At 42.5% G+C, this 19,206-nt stretch overlaps 1 protein-coding gene across 1 annotated transcript in view; it reads left to right on the plus strand.

The window, feature by feature from the left end:
- LRBA (LPS responsive beige-like anchor protein) overlaps window positions 1–19,206 on the plus strand; it is a 370,336-nt gene that overhangs the window by 179,527 nt on the left and 171,603 nt on the right. Inside the window, 2 exon segments of the mRNA XM_064149442.1 lie at window positions 10,092–10,216; window positions 17,986–18,132. Coding sequence (XP_064005512.1) covers window positions 10,092–10,216; window positions 17,986–18,132 — 272 coding nt within the window.

Here is a 19,206-nt window from a genome sequence, read left to right on the forward strand (position 1 = left end):
AGGTCACAGTCTGGGCGCATGAGAAGCGTGATGGGAGGCAATCTGAGATAGACAGCCCAGGGAAGCATGGACAGCATCTTCAGAAGTGTTGTACCATTAGCAAACACCTACTGCTTGTGTACAGGCTGAACTGCCAAGGCCTTTAGAAGTCTGTGTGTGGCAGCTTTGTACAGAGGTAATCAAAGAAACACTTGTGGGAAAGCTTGCTGTAGAAAAATTTTAAGTCACCTTAACGTAGCTACCTTTCACTTGTGAGATTTTATTGCAAATGATAGTAAGCAGAAATTAATAGCTTATAAAACTTTTAGGCAAGCAGAATTACCTACAAACCTATGTTTATATGAAATATTCAAAAGCCAATACACAGAATCACACAGAATTAATCAGGTTGGACAAGACCTTTGAGATGATCCAACTTATCGCCAACACCATCTAATCAACTAAACCCTGGCACCAAGTGTCACATCCAGAAACACTCCCAGGGACGGTGACACCACTGCTTCCTCGGGCAGCCCATCCCAATGCTAATCACTCTTTCTGTGAGGAACTTCCTCCTAACATCCAGCCTGAACCTGCCCTGGTGCAGCTTGAAGCTGTCTCCCCTCGTTCTGTCACTGAGTGCCTGACAGGAGAGACCAACCCCACCTGGCTATGACCTCCCTTCAGATAGTTGTAGACAGTGATAAGATTCTCCCTGAGCCTCCTCTTGTCCAGGCTGCACACCCCCAGCTCCCTCAGCCACTCCTCACAGGGCTGTGCTCCAGCCCCCTCCCCAGCCTTGCTGCCCTGCTCTGGGCACGTTCAGCATCTCAGCATGTTTCTTGCAATTGACTCTGTGTCCCAGAATAAATTCAGTCAGAGCACTGGTTGTGTTTGTTAACCTGCTGATTTCTCCTCCCCCAGTCCCATTCAGTGTGCAGTACTCTGCGATGTCAGTCTGCCTCTCTTCCTCTCGCTGCCCCCTTCTCTCCTGGGAAAACTGGGGGAAATGCCATCTTGCAGCTATTAGTATCAAAGATTGCTTACTTCTATCATATGGTTTGGTAAGTAATCTCCAGCTATTGCTGTGATTTGCTGCTTGCCCATATAGTTTCACAGATGTATTTAATTTCCAAAGTTTAGCAAAGTTACTCCCTATAAAGAGGGTGAAAGTATAGATGAAAGCCATACTGTTGGTGAAGACCATATTCTCTGTCCCTCTTAGTGACTGGTACAACAAAGTAAATGTTAATGATGCATGATACTGGAAAGGAATCCTGCGACCTTGCGGAGTTGTAGCAAAAGATCAGGTTTTATTTGAGGCCTTTTACCATTGTTTTCATTACTTTTTTTATTTTCATGTGGAAAATGTAGTGCGAGTAGCTGTGTTTGAAACAGTCCAAATCAGAATTCATGAGCCACTGCAAAACCAGAATAAACTGGCTACTATGTAAATTAGTACTTCTTATTCTTTCCCAGTGTTCTGTTCATTAATAACTGAATTCATCTTCCTCCCCAAACGAGAAAGAATGGTTTGTGTTCTGGAGATACACATGTTCTTTGCAGCAATAGCAACCTTTTCACGTCATCTTATCCTTGGGTTCTACTACAAAATATATGGGCTTTCCATTTTGCAGAGCAAAGTGAAAACATTCAATTTTCACGATGGTTTCAAACAGCCTCTTCTCACTTTTGAGTGTCAGTCTGAATTGACTGCTCCTCAGCAGAGGAGTTAATTTGGGGGAAAGGGGGGGGGGAGCTTCTCAAGGCTTTTCCTGTGGTTTTATTTTTTTAAGAGTATTTTTAGTGGTGGATTTAATAAACCTTAGCAACAAGGTTTGTTGGAGAAGTTATGTGCTGTGTCCAAATGGATGGGTTCTTTAATTCTCTTCATTGCAGGCTACTGAAAAACAGAAACTGGTTTAGTTTAGCAGGGCTAAGACATGATTATTTCTAAAGCTGAAGAACAGAGAAAGGTAGGGCTTTACAGATAATTACACATACAGTTTATGCATGCAGCAGGAAGATTATGTTCAAGGAGGAAAATGTGCATTCAGTACACCTGAATTATGCTTCTGAGCATCTGCACAATAATTTAGCAATGAAACAGTCTTAAATAACCTTCTCTGAAGAATTTACATAAAACAGGAGTTAACAGAGCCAGCAAGGAATAAAAGTAGAGAATGGTGCAGTCTTTACAGAGAAATGTTCTGCTCTCACATTTGCATTCCAGTTTATAGTTTTGTCTTTAGTACCTGAAGGATTTTTCTCTTCAGTGTCTCTACTGTTGTTTTTCATGAGGATGAAGAGTATCACATACTGCACAGATGCTCAATTTGTACCTACAGATGGAATTCTGTAGTCCAGAATCTGATCTTTGCCTTTGCCACTCAGAACTTCTCCCCTTGGAGTCTAAGTGACACATTAGAACAGGAATTCCAAGAAATTAGCATAGCCCTAGCCTGTCTTTTTTCACTGTAGTAATTCTCTTCTCAAGCTCTGAATCTGGGACTTGATGCCACTGGGGTGGTTTAAAGTCTGTTTCTCCACTGTGGGTGAGTACTTGGAAGAGAAACACATCAGGAGGAGGAAGGAGTATAAATAGAGAAATCACATTAGAGTCAGGAAGTCCCCTGAGCTGAAAATAGTTGGAAACTGGCAGAGGTTCTGCACATGATCAATTTGATCTCTTCCTTAAGCTGCCACTGACATTTTTGGATGCAGAATTTGGGGTTAAACTTTCAGTGAGAAAAGGTACAGTCCTTCTGGTGCTCTTGTGCATTCACATCCCTCCTCTGCAGGGGACAGGGAATTCCTTGGGCATTTGGTGGCACCTCCAGAGTAAGGTGGTTTGAGTGCTGTTCAGTGTGTTACAGCCCTCTCCGATGGCAGCCTCTCTGTGGTGCTGAGTGGCTGTGGGACAGGAATTCTTTGCTGCGTCTCACTTACCACCTCCAGCTGAGCGACAGTGTTGTGTCCATTTCATTCTCCTCCATGGTGGCATTACTCTGTTGAAAAGATCTACCTAAAATTGAGGAAGTTGTTTCAATGTTAGGCAAGAACCTAAAAAGGTATGTTCTTTTTCCTGCTATTTTTTTCTTCTTTCACATTTAACTTGAAATTCAGAATCATTGTTGCTGAGCTGTCTCAAAAGCTAGTAAGAGTACCTGGCTGAAGGGGAGAAGTTGGAGACTTTGTTGAGAGGTAGTAGCTCTCGCTGAAAAAAGGTTCATTGTCATCTAGCATGCCTGTGCAAGCAGCTCGAAGTGAGCCTGCTTTAGCAGCAGAGTTGGTCTAGATGATCTCCAGAGCTCCTTTCCAATGCCTGTGATTCTGTGATGTGTTTCTATGGATGCTAAGACTGAAGGAACAGATATTGAAGGGAGCTGTGCTCATTTTCACACCACTGAAATGAAACAGGAGACTTCTCTTGCTTTGTTGCTTCTTAACCTTCCATTTTCCAGTCTTTGCTACCAATCCTGTTCTACAGTGTTGGATTTAACTGCTACCATTGTTAGTCTTGAGCATGAAGTACAGGTGTGTGGAGGAGAGAATATTGCAGTGCCTCAGAAGAATCACAGAATGGTTTTGGTTGGATAAGACCTCTTAAGATCATCAGTCCAGCCATCGGCCTAAAACCACAGTGACCGTTAAGTGGTGTCCTGAAGTGCCCAAATGTCTCTTGTGTTGCTTAGCCCAGACATTCTGTTCACAATAAAAAGGTGTAATGTGCATAATTTTGATATGTAAGCATTTAGAGACCTCAGAGAGGACTTTCTTTCCTGTATTTTTCTAGGTTTTAAGAAATAATGATAATTAAAAAGTATAAGCAGGACAGAGTTGTTCCACTTCTCATACTTTGGAGGACAATTTCCTTCCTATTAAAGGAACTAAGAGGTTGGTCTCTCTTGAATGGATTAAGGGGAATCTCTGGCCTCCTTTACTGGATGTAGAGGGGAATATAGTGATCAAGAGTGAGAAAAAGTCTTGAGGTTTTAAAGGTCTTTTCCAACCAAAATAATTCTATGGCTCTCTGAAAACTTACTTTGGCGAGACAAGTGATCTTTAGCAGACCTTGCACCACCCGCCAGAGGTTTGCTCTGGACTGGAAAACTCTAGGTCTTGTACTTAAGGCTTGGTCATCTTTCCTGTTCTTCTCTTTGGTGTGTGTTGAATGACTGTGTGAATTTAATTACTAGGTACTAGCTTTAACTTCTTTTTGGGGAAAACAAAACAACAGCAACAAAAAAACCCAAACCCACAGTGCAAACAAATCCAAAACAAGCAAAAACCCAAAGGCCACCAAACCCCACCAAACCAAATAAAAACATGCAATAAACCCACCCCCCAACCCAGACAAAACCCCCCAAAACCCAAGAACAGAAAACAGAACAAAACAAAACAACCAAAAACCCAAACCAACCAAACAACAGAAAGCCACATCCAAACTGAGCAAAACCTCAATTATTTTAGAACTCTCTGGTAGGGAGCTCTGAAAAGATAAATGCAAAAGAAAAAGAAATTAACTTATCTTAGAAGAACATGGAGCAGAAAAGTATTTGCTGAATCAGAGGGGTGCATTGTTGCATTTTTATGGAACCAAGAAAAGTATCCAGCTGTTAAGAGAGCTATAAAAAGAGGATGCAGGTTAGCCACAGCTCTTAAAGTGCAGATATGTGGGAATGTGATTTCATCCTGTGTCTTCTGAAGAGGTGGTAGTCAAAATGAAATGTTTCATGGAGGTCAAATGTAAGATTTCTGGGAAAAGCTTTAGTGTAATTCCTCTGTTTAGTACTTCTGGGGTCAGAACACTACACAGAAATAATAACAGATCTGAGGAGATTTTCTTCTCTTGCTGGAAGGTTGATCTGTAGATGCAGAAATGCTGAAAAGGTATCATCTCAAATTCCATGCTATTGGAAAGAATTAATCTGGGTTGTGATATTTCAGTGCACTTTTTTCCTCACAGAAGATCTGCCGATGCAGTAATTGGTGAGAAAAGAGGTAAATCCTTTCTATGCGTGTGCTGAAAGTGGCAGATTCAGCAGCAGGGATAGCTTAGGAGACAGAGATAGAGCAGACTTCTTTATTGAGTATCCTCCACCCTGTACTCTCCTGTGCCATTATTTGGGCATGAAAAGGGTGACTACATACTGCAGACTAAAATTCTGCATGGTCTGCCAAACAGCATTGTGCCTGCTTTCTGTCTGGGTCATTTCCAATGTGCATAGCAGTTTTTAGGATCTGTATGAACTGTAGCTATTTTGAAATGCAGATTCAAAAGTTGACTGCAATCAGGTGTACAATGTGTGAGCTCTGGAACGATTTATGAGCAACTAAGCCAAAGCATCTGGTTACAAATTTGCTGTACATCCATTCTTCCACGTTTGAGTCGTGTCTGAAGTAATTTGCTCAAAGCCAGAAGAAACTTTTCACTGTAAGTTCTGATTGAGAAGTGCAGTTGTTTTCATTGCAGTTAATTTATAATTGACCTTGGTGGACACCCAACAAGAACCAAGCTGTATTCAAGTGCCATCTTTTAAAGTGCAGCTTTATTTTAGACTGATCAAAATAAGGCCAGTCTGAGATAAGGTAGTGTTTGCAGAATATGTGATTATCACTGTCCCATGTATCTCAGTGAGCCCTCTCTGAACTATCAGTGTGCCCTGGTATGCCAGCACTTCAAAGCATGCTGCTTCCAAAAGAGCTGGGGCTGTGGTTGTCCACCAAGGGGTTAATAAAGGTCAAAGAAGAACCTACATAAACTCCCACATCAGCAGAACTGGATTCAAACTGGAGGTTAATAACACCATCACCTAGGACAGCAGCACCTTAAAGGTGGGCTTGTCTTCCCCCTGACATGCTGCTGTGTAATGCTGAGACATTTATAGTCAACTCTTTCTCTTTTCAGATGAAGAATTCAAAGCTTGTCACTGCAGAAGAGAGGCTCTGTGTTGCCTCAAGTTGGCACTCTTCCTCTGGTTCTGTTTTGTTTTGCATGCTAGTTAGATGGGAATGGCCTCTTTGGGTAATGTGATAAAACCAGGCTGGATTAGGCTTTGAGCAACCTGATGTAGTTGGAGGTGTCCCTGCTTGCTGCAGGGGGGCTAGACAAGATGACTTTCAGGGGTCCCTTCCAACCCAGTGCATTCTGTGATTGATATCTTCACTCTTAAGCGGTTCCAGGGGTGTGGACTCCACCACCTTTCTGGGCAACCTATTCCAATGTCTGAGAACCCTGTCAGTGAAGAAATTCTTCCTAATACCCAGGGTAAACTTCCCTTGGTGCAACTTGAGGCTGTTTCCTCTTGTCCTATCACTTGTTACTTGATGGAACACACTGGCCCCCACCTCTCTACAACTTTCTTTCAGTTAGTTGTAGAGAGCAAGAATGTCTCCCTCAGCCTCCTTTTCTCCAGTCTAAACAACCACATCTCTCTTAGCTGCTCCTCATAAGACTTGCTCTGTGGACCCTTCACCACCTTTGTTGCCCTTCTGTGGACATGCTCAAGCACCTCAGTCTTCTAGCTATAACCCTTTGCTATAGTTGCTTCTGCCTAAGTCACAGCAGTGCTTATGTCTGTTGTCTTCTGGTTGTAGATGTACAAAGTCTTATGTGCCTTTTGGGGATGGAATTGCAGTGGTTAAGTCATCTTGCTAGTGAGGTGGTTGTTCCAGGGGAGCTCTGTAGTGTCATGGTCTGCACTGGTGCTAATATGCATTTGTCCCAGTAGTTGCTGCCAAGCGTGACTCACTGGTAAGAAGTGGACAATGTAGGTGTTTTTTATGGTGGCTGTGTGGGATTTCCTTGGATGTTTTACTATGTTCAGGGAGCAGAAGATCTTTTTTAACTTCATAATACACTTACCAAGAGTTACAGATTCCCAAATCGCAGCATCATTTTGGCTGGAAAAGACCATCTGGTCCAACTGTTAACCCACCGCCACCATACCCACTAAATCATGTCCTGAAGTGCCATGTCTACACATTTTCTGAACACCTCTGGGGATGGTGACTCCACCACCTTCTTGGGTAGCCTATTCCAATGTTTGACCACTCTTTCAGGAGGAAAATTGTTCATAATATCTAACCTAAACTTGCCCCAGTGCAACTTACGGCCATTTCCTCTCATCCTATCACTTGTTACTAAGGGGAAGAGACCAAAATCCATGTGAATCCAGCCTTCTTTCTGGTAAAGGAGGCTCCAGCCTCTTTTTCTCCAGACTAAACAAGCAGAGTTTCCTCAGCTTCTCCTCACCAGACCTGTTCTGTAGTCTCTTCATCAGCTTTATTGTCTTTCTCCAGACACATTACAGAACCTCAATATCTTTCTTGTAATGAGAGCTCTAAAACTGAAACCAGCACTTGAGGTGTAACCCTCTGCGGGTCCCTTCTAAACCATTGCAATCTGTGAGGCCTCACCAGTGCTGAGAACAGGAGGTCAAGCAGTTGCCTGGTTCTGCTGATCACACTATTCCTCATCCAGGCCAGGATGCTGTTGGCCTTCTTGGCCACCTGGGCGCACCCTGGCTCATCTCCAGCCAGTTGCCGACCCCCCTGCCCCAGTCTTTCTCTACGGGGCAGTTTCCAGCCATTCTGCCCCAAACTTGGAGCATTCATGGGGTTGTTGTTACCCACGTGCAGGACTCAGCCCTTGACCTTCTTAAACCTCATCCAGTCAGTGGTTGATGTGTTGTTACTTGTGTGTAATCAGCTGAAGGAGCTGGAATTGTATGCAAATTTCCCGTGTCTCACTGAAAATAGAAGTGGGGAGCCTAAAGATGTATTGTGTTTCAGGGTAATACTTTGTACCTAATCATCATTACCTGTTTTTTTTCTAATAATTTGAGCAGAGCTCTGTAATGTAATTGTAATTGTTATCCAGAAGAATGGCATCACTTAATTCTATCAAAAGTGGAGAAAGATGGATGAATGACCAATGAATAATTTACCAGCTTTGCATAATACTGTAGCATTGAATAGCAGAGGGATTGATGACAGAAGAAGGTTAACAAATTTTAGCAGCTTCCATTAGCTTTTCATTGTCATATGTTTGTGGTGCTGAGTAAAATAAGCTTTGTAGGAGATCCTAGTCTAGGGAACTAATTACTTGTGCCGATTGCCACGCTGATGAATAGACCCTCATTGTATCATTCCCCTGAAGACGAGGAGCAGTCTGTGATTCACGACTGCATCCTGGCTGATATTTGATATAATTTTAACAGATAAATGTAGGAAGGCAGAATGATGAAGTGCCTATCCATGCTCTACAACTATCAAAGGCATGCACATAGCCAGCAGTGTTCTGCCTTCTTCCCTCGGCCCTGTAATGGCTAAAGGAGAATTTAAAGTTATTAATTGACCTTTGAATAAACCTAGTTCTTTCCTTTGGCTGATAATTTTTCTTTGGTTAATTATTCCCCAATTGTTGGATTTCATAGTCAAAGCATTCCAATTTCAGCATGATTGGTACACACTTGAAGTGTCAAAATAAGCTACTGGGGCATTTAATTCCAGTAGTTTTGTGTTTTTCTGAAAGTCAGGCATAAGGAAGATGAAGGATAGCACTGCCTTTGGAGTTAGAAAAGGCATTGACTTTTAAAGAAGGCAGATGTGAAGATGTTCTCCATTTTCACAGGGTTGTTTTCAGTCCAAATTTTTAATGTCAACAAATTGTAAGTAGGATTATGCACATTGTTCTGGCTTTCTTTGCCATGTTTGTCTGCAAGCTGATTTACCTGAAGGAAAACTCATTTCTGCCTTTAGACCTCAAAACTACAAATGTAGATACCAAGTCCTTCCAACACTGCTAAATGGGTTCTGGCTATTCATTTGTCAGTGTTGACAGGGAGACTTTCTGTTGGCTCCTGACCCAGGATAGATCTGCATTTTTGTCTTGTGTGGACACCGGCTGCATTAACGAACAAAAGGAGTGGGTTTTACTTTGAGCATGTAGATCTTTTTCAGACTATCATGGCTATTTTAGGCTCTAGGCATTCTCTGCTTCTTTGCTGAAATTACTGAGATTTGTACCTTCTCTGGGCTAAAAGCCTGCTTGGCAGCAGCGTTTTTTCATTCACGGTCACCTGACAAGATGGTAACTGGCACTTGTACACAACCATATTAAAAAAATGTGTGTGTATTTGATATCACTGTGTTAAAAAGAGCCACATATATTTGGAGTGTGAAATGGAAAAGAATGAATTTGATACAGCCTTCTCTAGATGTCATTTTTTTCAGGTATGCCTTCAATACAGCAATTATTAGACATCATAATGTGTAGTTTTTAATTAAATGTTAAACCCCGACTACAGAAAGCAGAAATCCAATCTGATTTGCTTGAAAATAGATTGGTGTTTCACTCTCCTGGAATGGTTTATTTAAAAACAGTAAATGGAAAAGAAATGCATTTTCTTGTGTTGTTCTAAGCCTCAGGGGCTAAATGTAATGAATATTTTAAGAGATTATTTTAATTAAATTCCTGCACATCTAAACAGAGTAATATTTTATTATCACATACATAACCATGTAACTGAGGTATTCATTAAAGTTAACACTTTCTGGACCAAGAATTCATGATATGATTTACTGACCTTGTGCAAAAAGGCACAAATTAGGAAGAAAAATGAAGGGGGACAGACTTTGATTAATATAGGTAATGCTACACCATATTTATAATAGCCTTTTCCCTATTCTGGTTTATAAATGCAGTCACTGAGAAAGGTGCCCTGCTGAGGCTGAAATGAGGCTGAAATCGGAGCACATGCCACTAGAGTGTGGGGAAACTGATCACACTGTCAGCAATTCATTTCAAAATGATGTATTTAGTGCTCATTTCACCTTCCAAGGGAAAAAAAAAAAAGAAGAAAGAGAAAGAAGGGAAAAAAAAAGAGGAAAGGAGTTCCTTAGACTGGAAGGTGATATTGTTATTTTCAAGGACATACCTAAGTAAAAGATTGCAGAAAGGGGGGAAGGTTAGAAGGAAAAAAAAAAAGAGGGGGAGAAAAAAAAAGGCAAAAGCAGGGCAAACAAGGAGAGCTTTATGCAGAAATTCAGTGCTACCATGCTGTTTGATAATTGCTAACATATGTGGCTCCTCTGTTTCATTGTAGTCGTCCTCGTGAGTTCTGGCGCCTTGACTACTGGGAAGATGACTTGCGGCGCCGGCGACGATTTGTGCGTAACCCCCTTGGATCGACACATCCTGAAGCGACACTAAAAGCAGCTGGAGAGCACGGTCAGTGTAAAATCTGCTCCCTGCCAGTAGCAGCAGATTGCAGTGTGTGGCAGTAAAGATCAGACTTTGATTCCTATAAGGTGCTTGAAAATGGTCCCAAATGCCAAAGGCTGCTGTCGTGGCGTTTCGGACACGTTCAGCACGGGGATGAGCTGGCCATTTTCATCTGAGTGATGCTGCTGTTCCCTGAGCATCTCCACTGCATCGGAGCGCGCACTGTGTGCCTGCTTTGCATACAGTGATAGCAAACATAGTTCTTTCCGAGCAGAGGAAAAGCAGGCGAAGTGTTGCCATTAATCCCTGGATGCTCTTTCTCGCTGTAAATTGCCTATGTATATTTCATTAACTTCAGAAGTTCCTGCCCATGCAAAGGGATTTGGAACTAGGTGATCTTTAAGGTCCCTCACAACCCAGATAGTTGTATGGTTCTAAGATGTGTTTTCCTGCTTCGAAATCCACAGCAGTGATTTCTGTTACGTGTCTGCCTCGTGTTACAGGCAGAGTTGAAGAAAAAGAATACTCCTAAAGCTAAACCAAATTCAGACAGTTTATGCTGAAGTCCTCAAGGTTTTTTTTGTAGTTCTCAAGTGTTTTTGCAGTTTAAGTCTTTAAGGCTTTTTGCAAGGATTTGATCTGGCAGAAATCACAACAAACGCTAAAGCGTAGAGCATTATTCAAGCTGCAAATGGGAACGATGATTGAAAAAGGAGTTTTCATTTTGTTAACAGGGTTTTTTCCCCCATTTTATTGTCAAAGATCACTCACCGTTATGCTATGTCTGTTCTAGAGGAAGGGATTTACAAAGCTAATGTATTGATCAGTCTACACATCTGTAATAAACCAAAATATAAAGAAAAACCCAACCACCAAGCACCCAAAGCTGGTGAACTTTGGAGTTTAGGCAAGCATTTTGCATATCTCCTGGCTGAGGAAGGTACCTCAGTAAGGGTGGAAAAAAGTCCTTCTCTCATTTAAAAATAATTTGCTTCTACTGAAAGCTGAGTGCCCTCCACCTTGACAATAGATGTCATGCAACAGAATCGTTTAAATTTCGGGGTTTGGGGTTTTGTTCTTTTTCGGTCTGTGGAATACTGCCTCCACGTGTGCATGCATACACACACATATCTGGGGCTATAAACTTTAGGCTAATTTAAAATGATCAAGACCGTTGTGAACACAGAAGAACATCACTGGTGGAAAGTTGGTTTCTGTCAGGCATCTTAACCTCTTGCACTCAGCCTCAAAGAGGCATTTCTGGAAGAAAATGTCTACAATAAGTCAGCCGATATAATGCCAAATGTGACATCAGTCCCCTGAAATAAATGACCGAGGAGAGGCTGGTCAGTAAAGTGGTCTGAGAGCAGCATTCCCAGAGACCTGCGTCCTTGACTGTAGAAAGAAGAACAAGATGTAGAATTAAACCATTTTTTTGGCTTTGGGGTTTAGTGTGCTTAACGCTGTGTGTTGCTTCTCTGCCAGGGACTGGAAGGGCACAGGGTTTCTTTCTGTTTAATACTTCATGAATAAACAACAACTGCCCCCCCTTCAGTATTATGTGAGCTTTAAATAGATATTGTCAGACTTTTATGGATTTTACTCATATTTTCATATTTAGCCTTTATATTGTTTATCAAAACACTGAGAAATACCTTTTTTTTTGCTGCAAAATGTTTAGAGCTCCAGTCTATATCTGTGTAACTAATTCTTCCACTACTAATCACACACTAATACTATTCATCTGTTGGCATTCTGATTCTTTGTCTGTCCAGTGAATATCCTGCTGTACCTTGGTGACTGTTCTGCTTTTACCTTAAGTCATTACATACTGTGATTTCTGAAAGTATAGGAAATTACTCTCTGCCTCAGTGCACGTATATTCTCAACTGGTTTCTTCAAACATCTTCCACTGGCGAGATTACCAAAGTAAAAATTCAAGTTCAGATGGAAGCCACATAGAATGTATAGGAATACAAAGATTGTTGGGGTCTTTTTGTGGCTTTGTTTGAGATTTGGGGGGTTTGAAGTCTTATTGTTCGTGTTTTGGATTTTTTTTGTTCATTTGTGGTGTTTTGGGGGGAGGGGATGGGGTTTTTTAAGTCTCAGAAGGTATGGTTGTCAGAAAAGTCAACTGGAGTGGTCATTCGGTCTATTTCTTTCTGAATTGTGTATATATACTTTGAATGTTAACCCATTTCAGGTCAGAAAATCCTATTTTCAGATTTTTGGAACCACACTTTCAGGTCCCGTTTTTCATGATGTAGATCATCTTGGAATTTGCAGATTATTTGCCTTTGTATTTTATTATTTCTTACCAGTAATTTATCATTAATTACTCTATTTCAATTAATGGTACATGTCTCTGGAGCATTTAAAAATAATGAGTAAAAGGTTCCTCTCTTCCTACTTAAGCTTTCCTCAAAACCAAACAGAGCAAGACCAAAAACCTGAAATTGGGCACAAGGGATTTTGCCAAAAGGGAGACATGGGGAAATAATGCATAAATAATGGAAGAGCGCTTGAAAGCTTGGGGTTTGGCACACTCCTCATTAGCAGATAAACATTATCAACTGCTTGGTGTCTTTCAAATAAAAACAGATGTATTCTCCACCCCAGAGAGCTCACAGTCTAGCAAAGTTCCCAGTCTGCAACTGTGAAATTTATTCAGAAGCAATTGGGAGCTTGGCTACTGCTCAGTAAAACCTGGAAAGAACACCACCAGCGGCAGCAATCGGCTCTTTTGCAGCCTAGTTATGCGTCTTAGGAGCAAGAACCAATCTTTCCCAAGGATTGATTTGATTTGAAGGAGAACCTCTGGTGCAGAGGTGGCAGAATAAATACCTGAAGACTAATGTTCTCTGTTCAGACAATCAATACCAGCCCCATGACTATACTTCTGGCTACCTTCTAGTTAAAAACAAATTTTTTAATTCTGACAATTTAATTGCCATTCCCAAGTTCACATTAACTTGCTTGGGAAGAAAAGGCTTTAGGTAATTTTTCAAAGGGGAGGGGGGGAAAAAAAAGGAAGAAAAAAACCTTTGAAAATGGCTATTTATAACAGTCAGTCTGGTTGTGTGTTGTAGGGAAGGAAATAAAGGCCAAGGTGGTGTGGTGGTGGTGGAAGCTTGGGGTGCAAAGAGTTAACCCTTTTCTGTTGTTCCTTCCACTCGTTTAGAAATGAAGCCAATGAAATGTGTGAAAGTGCAAAAAAAAAAGTACTATTTTTAAACCTGCTGGGATTTTTAGACCGCCCCCAGATATAGTATTTTGTGATAAAGTCTTGGGTTGATAAAAAAAACACCATCAAGCTTCTGGGGTGGGATTTGTTGGGGCATATTGTTGAAATCTGGGGGAGAGAGGGCAATTAGAAATGCCTGCAGCACTACCATCAGGGCACAGGTGGGGAGCAGAGCAGGGTAGCTGCAGCTCCTCGACGTCACTGCAGTCACCCGGTCAGTTTTCTTTGCCTCCACTCAAGGGATGAAAAAGGCATCTTAAAAATAATATTGAAGAAATCTGACGTGTCAGGGTTTTTTCTTCCCACATTTTAAACAAACAGGAATACTGGAGGAGGGTTTCTAGGAGGAAAAACACCCCAACATTTAAAAAATATATATTGTAAAGGGATTTTAATGCATCTTTTCCCTGAATTGCTTTTCCTGATGTATTTGCCAGACATTGAAAATAAGAGAAAGTAATAGTAAGTACCTTCAGTATCATCCTCTCTGATACTTATTTGTCAGATGGCTTTTAGAAATTGTGGTTTGCATGTAAGGTTAAGTTTTAGGCAAACTATTTCACATACCTTGGCATTCTGTGAATGCCTTAAGCTTGTTCAGCAATGACAGCTATTGTTCCTGCACCCGAGTGTCCCAGAAGTTTAACTGGAATACCTAAGGCTCTCTGCAGATGCAGAGAATCTGTTTGCAGAAAGGTGCTTGAAGGCACTAGGTCTTGCTGAGCAGTTTGGAAAGAATTGCCTGGATTTATATTAATGAATGATAATTATAATTATTGCAACCGTTCATTAAAGCCATGCTAGATGAATGCTCTGCTGGGTGGCTTTTGTGTCCTGTGCAATGCATAGATCATACCTTGAGGTCTTGATCTTGAAAAGTTGTGTGTGAGTGTACGCTTAAATCTACATAACTGGGCTCAAAGCTGCAGTTGTGGTCAGAACAGGCAGGGCTGGCAGAGAGCAGTTTGGATTAGCAGATGGCAGAGCAGGGTTTGGGATCTGAAGCAGGAAGTCTGATGTAATGTGCCTGTGCATACGTGGGAGCCGAATGCGAGCCGAGTACGATGTCGTGCTCCATCATACATGTCTCTAAGCAGTGAGGACAGAAAGAGAACCGGAACGTGACCTACCTACATAAGTGTTTGGCCTCAGAGTTGCACCAGGGGAGGTTTAGGTTGGATGTTAAAGAAACTTCCTCCCTGGAAGGGCTCTCAAAGACTGGCACAGGCTCCCCAGGGAATCCCTTCTTGAATCCCTATCCCTGGAAATGTTTCGTAGAGGCAGAGGTGTGGTGTTGAAGGACATGGTTTGACACCAGACTAGATAATAGTCGGACTGGTGATCTTGAAGGTCTCTTTCAACCAAAATGATTCTATCTGCAGAAAATATGTGAAGCCCTGGGGCAATATGTTCGGTTCCGTGCACTCCAGGCACTGGCTGATGGTGTAATGCTTTCTTCAAGACAGTACAGAAAGAAGCAGACTCTGTTTCACAGTGTGGTGCCTTATAGCCTTCCAGTAGCTAGCATCTGCTGATGTAGAGACAGGCTCTGCGTCTCCGTGTGCCTGTGAGGGTATTTTTCATGCACGTCAAGAAATGTGGGGAAATAACATCATATGCACGGGGATGACAGAATTTCACCAAGAATATGGGCTGAAATAATTTAATTGACTGAAATAATTTATGGTCTAAAATAATTTATTGCAAAGGACAGTGACATAAGATTGGTTTGGATCAGCATAATATGATTAGTTGGGGAAAGAAGTAAAACCTGAATGTGTGATGAAGATGAAACAGGAGGTGTGTAGTTTTGTTAAAGAATTATAGAATACTTTTGGTTGGAAAAGACCTTTAAGAACACGGAGTCCGATGCAGTCATCTTTGGTTGGAAAGTGCTGTTGTTTTCCTTAGTGGTAGATGGAAGACTGAAGGACTTCACTAATGCTTTGGGCAGGTTGTGCTATGCGTAAAAGTTTTAGGTCATGTCTTTGATTCAGTCTTAAATGAGAATAGGTAGAGGACTAGGCTGAAACAACATCTTCAGTGTGACACAGCTTGTGGTAGAAGCAGCTCAAAATAGCTTTATGTGCAGTGCAGATAGGGTTGGTTTTGGGCCACAAAAATAGTTTGTATTGAAAAATAAAATAATATAAATTATTATCTTTTGCTTCAACTTTGGGATGGCTTTTTTCTAGTTTTGGTTGTGGGGTTTTTTTAGTGGATTTTGATCTTGAAGGAACTCTGGAAGGCTGCTGTGTAGCAGTGCATGTGGTGTGTATTAGTACACTGTTGGTAATTTTACTGCTGCTAACTTAAAATCCTCAAGGGGGAGTTAATTACAGGAAAACCTTTCTAAATATCAGCTGCATATTTTCCATGACAAGAAGGTTTTCAGCTCGGGCTGAACAACTCCAGAATCTGAGCAATCATTATTTACACGAGCATGTTTCAGAAAGTAAAATCTCTGTCTGTACAAATGCAGTTTAATGCTTTGCAGTGATTTGTTTTGTAAAGGCTTGCTTACAAGTGGCAGTTACTGGTTGGGGAGAAAGGATCGTGCATAAATTGCATTTTAGTTTGTGTGGCAAGTTTAATTCCCTTTCCTTTGTATTTTTTATTTGTTTGTGTTGGCAGGGAGGGTGTTGTTGGCAGGTTTGGGGGTTTTTTGTAAGCTCAAGACCTAAACCAAATCTTGGGGTTTGATTGTGTGTGTGTGTTTGGTTTGTTTTGTTTTCCCAGTTTTTACTTAACTGAAAAGTTCATTATTTGCAGTGTCCATGCATAGATTTACTTAGACCATTTAAGCTTTATGTACTGCCACCAGGGAATCGCTGCCTTCTGTAAATGTTTTGCAGATTAACATATTTTTAAAGTAAGCCAGGGGAACTTCCCTTCAGGGATGGCAGCAATCAGAGCAGGGAGCAGTGCCTTCGGTTTAGCTGGTCCTGATGTGTTTGGTGACTGCTTTTCAAACATGGGCAATTTTCTGTCTTCTTTTTAAGATACAGTATTTCCATTTCAACTTGAAACAGCACCCCACTGCCTCCACCCCGAACAGTACACACACTCCTGGGGTTTGGTAACCTATGTGCAAAGAAAGCTATCATCTCTTGGATTTTCTCTCTCTGCAGGCTTTTGTGGTTTTTTGTTGTTGCTTGGTCAAGGGGGTTATTTGCTTGTTTGGTTTTGGGGTTTCGTGTGTATTTGTGTGTGGTTTATTGTGTTTGGGGGTTTTGGGGGGATTGTTTATTCTTTTTTCTTCCCCCCCTATTTTTTTCCTCACTTTTTTCCTTCTCCCCGCCTTGCCGCCCCTCTTTTTTTTCCTCTCCTGCCGCTGCTTTGAGCTTGTCATTTAAATAAATTAGATTTTGACTTAGCAGTACCGAGGCGAGGAGCAGTCCTGGCCAGCGCTGGCACCGCTGAGCAGGATGGGGAGGAAATGGGATGGGCAGAGAGCAGGGGCAGCGCTCCGGCACTGCGCCCGCAGGTTTGCCTGCTCGGTTACCGTGTGCAGGGACAGGTAAAGCGAGATTTTTATTGCCCTTCTCGTCGCAATCTGTGATCTTGGCGAAGTCCCTCGTAAGGACCGTGTGCCGTTCCACTGTGCCCTTTGGGAGCAGGTGCACGCATGTTTTTTGCCTCCAGCCCTCCCTGATCGTGTGACTGGTTCGGGTTTTTGCCCCTTCACAGCCAGGTTTGTGATGCGGAGTTTGTGCTTCCTTGCCTCCTCCGATCGCTGCTGGCTGCCGGGAACGGCTGGGATCCGGGGCTGCAGCTCCAGCAGTACGAGAGGCTGCTCCAGCCTTCCCTGCTCCTGGCGAGCAAATCCCGTGCCCAGGAGATTCCCCGCAGCCTCGGGCTGCCACCGCTCGCCGCTGCCGATCGCCCCCTAAGCCGCTGCCCATCGTCCCTGGAAGCCGCGGCCGGCACAGAGGACAACCTCTCCTCTGCCACCGTACAGAGGGATCCCCGGGCCAACCACCTTCGCGCCTGCCTCCCCTGCCCCCATTCCCCGGGATTTTCGGGCCGTCGGCCTCTTGCACTGCTCCCGCTGCCGTCCCGGTGGGGTAAGCATGGTTTCAGGGCTGCTCCCGGTACCCACCGAGCGCTGTCCTGCCGCCTCTGAGCGCTGTCCCCCCAGCAGTTGCGGTGTTTCCCTGCCTGCCATGGACCTGTCTCTGCTTGCCATTGCCAGGGCAGAGCTCGAATCACGAATTAAGGCACCAAGTGATCAGAAGCTGCTGCCAGCAGCAGAACTCAGATTTCCAGGGAAAAATCTGTTGGATCTTTCCCCCCACACCTCCATTGTAGATATTCGAAGTAGAGTTAGATGTGGCAAAGAGCTGTGGATAATTTTGAGCAGGCTTAATAGGATTAAAACTAGATGTATCTTAACATTAGAAGATTAAGACAGGTACTTCCCACAGCTGGTCCTAAACGGTTTTCTTTCTGAGTTTCCATTATAGAAGCTAAATTGCTCTGCATTGCTGCTGCTAGGACCTAACAGCACCGTGTCTCTCTTTCATTTCAGCTCCTGATGAGGATATACTTGTTAAAGGAAAGCAATCCATCAAGAGTCAAGTATTAGGAAATCAGAACTCAGAGTGTGAGATTCTGCTGGAAGGTGATGACGATATCATGTCATTCATGGAGGAAAGAGAAGTGGAGAACTTAACAGGTAACTTCAGCTCTCTCATTTTCATAGAATCACACAATTGTTTTGCTTGGAAAAGACCTTTAAGATCATTGTATCCAAGCATTATCTAACTACCAAGTGTCCTCAGCTTCTTCAAGTTATTTACATTCACAACTCCCCTACTCTGGAGAGAATCATGTTTTGGAATGTGCACTCATAAAATTGTTCTTTCCCATAACAAGGTCACCAAGGTAATTTTCTGTGCACCTCAGGTGCTGAGGGTTTGCTAGAGGAGAGTTGTGCATTTTCTTTCTCTGGCTTTTAGAACCTCCTTGCTCTGGTAGATGTCTGTATTGTGGAGAACCTTACTTTGGGGAAGCAGCTCTACCTGAAAAGGGCCTTTCTTTGGTTTTGGCCTCATTTCATTCCTCAACTAGCAGACCTAGTGGACAATTAGGCAAGTTGTCTTTAGGCTTTGAAGAGCTTTATTTTTTCCCTGAGCTTATAAAATTGTACGTATTGGTTATTTAGCTTGGGTTTGAAAGATATATGCAGTCACTGCATTTACCTCCTCTAAGCCCCTTGTGACTTCCCCAGATGAAGTCCCTTCTCCACAGAGCACAGTCTTCTTAGATCTCACTTCCTTCTTCTGACAAAGAAATAGCACCTCAGGTCCTTGAACTTCATTAAGTTCACTCGGTCACGTGCAACCTCTGCTGATGTTGCAGCTTGAGCAGAGTGGCTCCATTTTTGTATGGTTCAAAATGTAAACCCAGAGTAACCGTCTGGCGTCAGGGACTGGGCGTTAGAAACCCACTCTGTTGTTATTTGAGGCCCGTGGGGCTCACAGGGAAAGTGCAAACTTCTCTGTGTTGGGCTGCCTTCTCCACTGCTACCCCATGTACATTTACTTCAGAGAAAAGTGTCACTTCAAACCCATGCTTCCCTGGGAGGATGGTGGTAGAATCTTACATGTGTGGATATCGTACATGGAATAATGCAGAGGAGAATTACTGGAAGTGATTACTTACTGGCGGTTTGTTTCTCAATGCACTGTGTTCCACCCTTCTTATTTTGAAAAAGCAAAGTTAAAAATGCAGCCTAATGACAAAAGAA

The sequence above is a fragment of the Pogoniulus pusillus genome, chromosome 10, assembly GCF_015220805.1.
Source record: "Pogoniulus pusillus isolate bPogPus1 chromosome 10, bPogPus1.pri, whole genome shotgun sequence".
NCBI lineage: Eukaryota > Metazoa > Chordata > Aves > Piciformes > Lybiidae > Pogoniulus > Pogoniulus pusillus.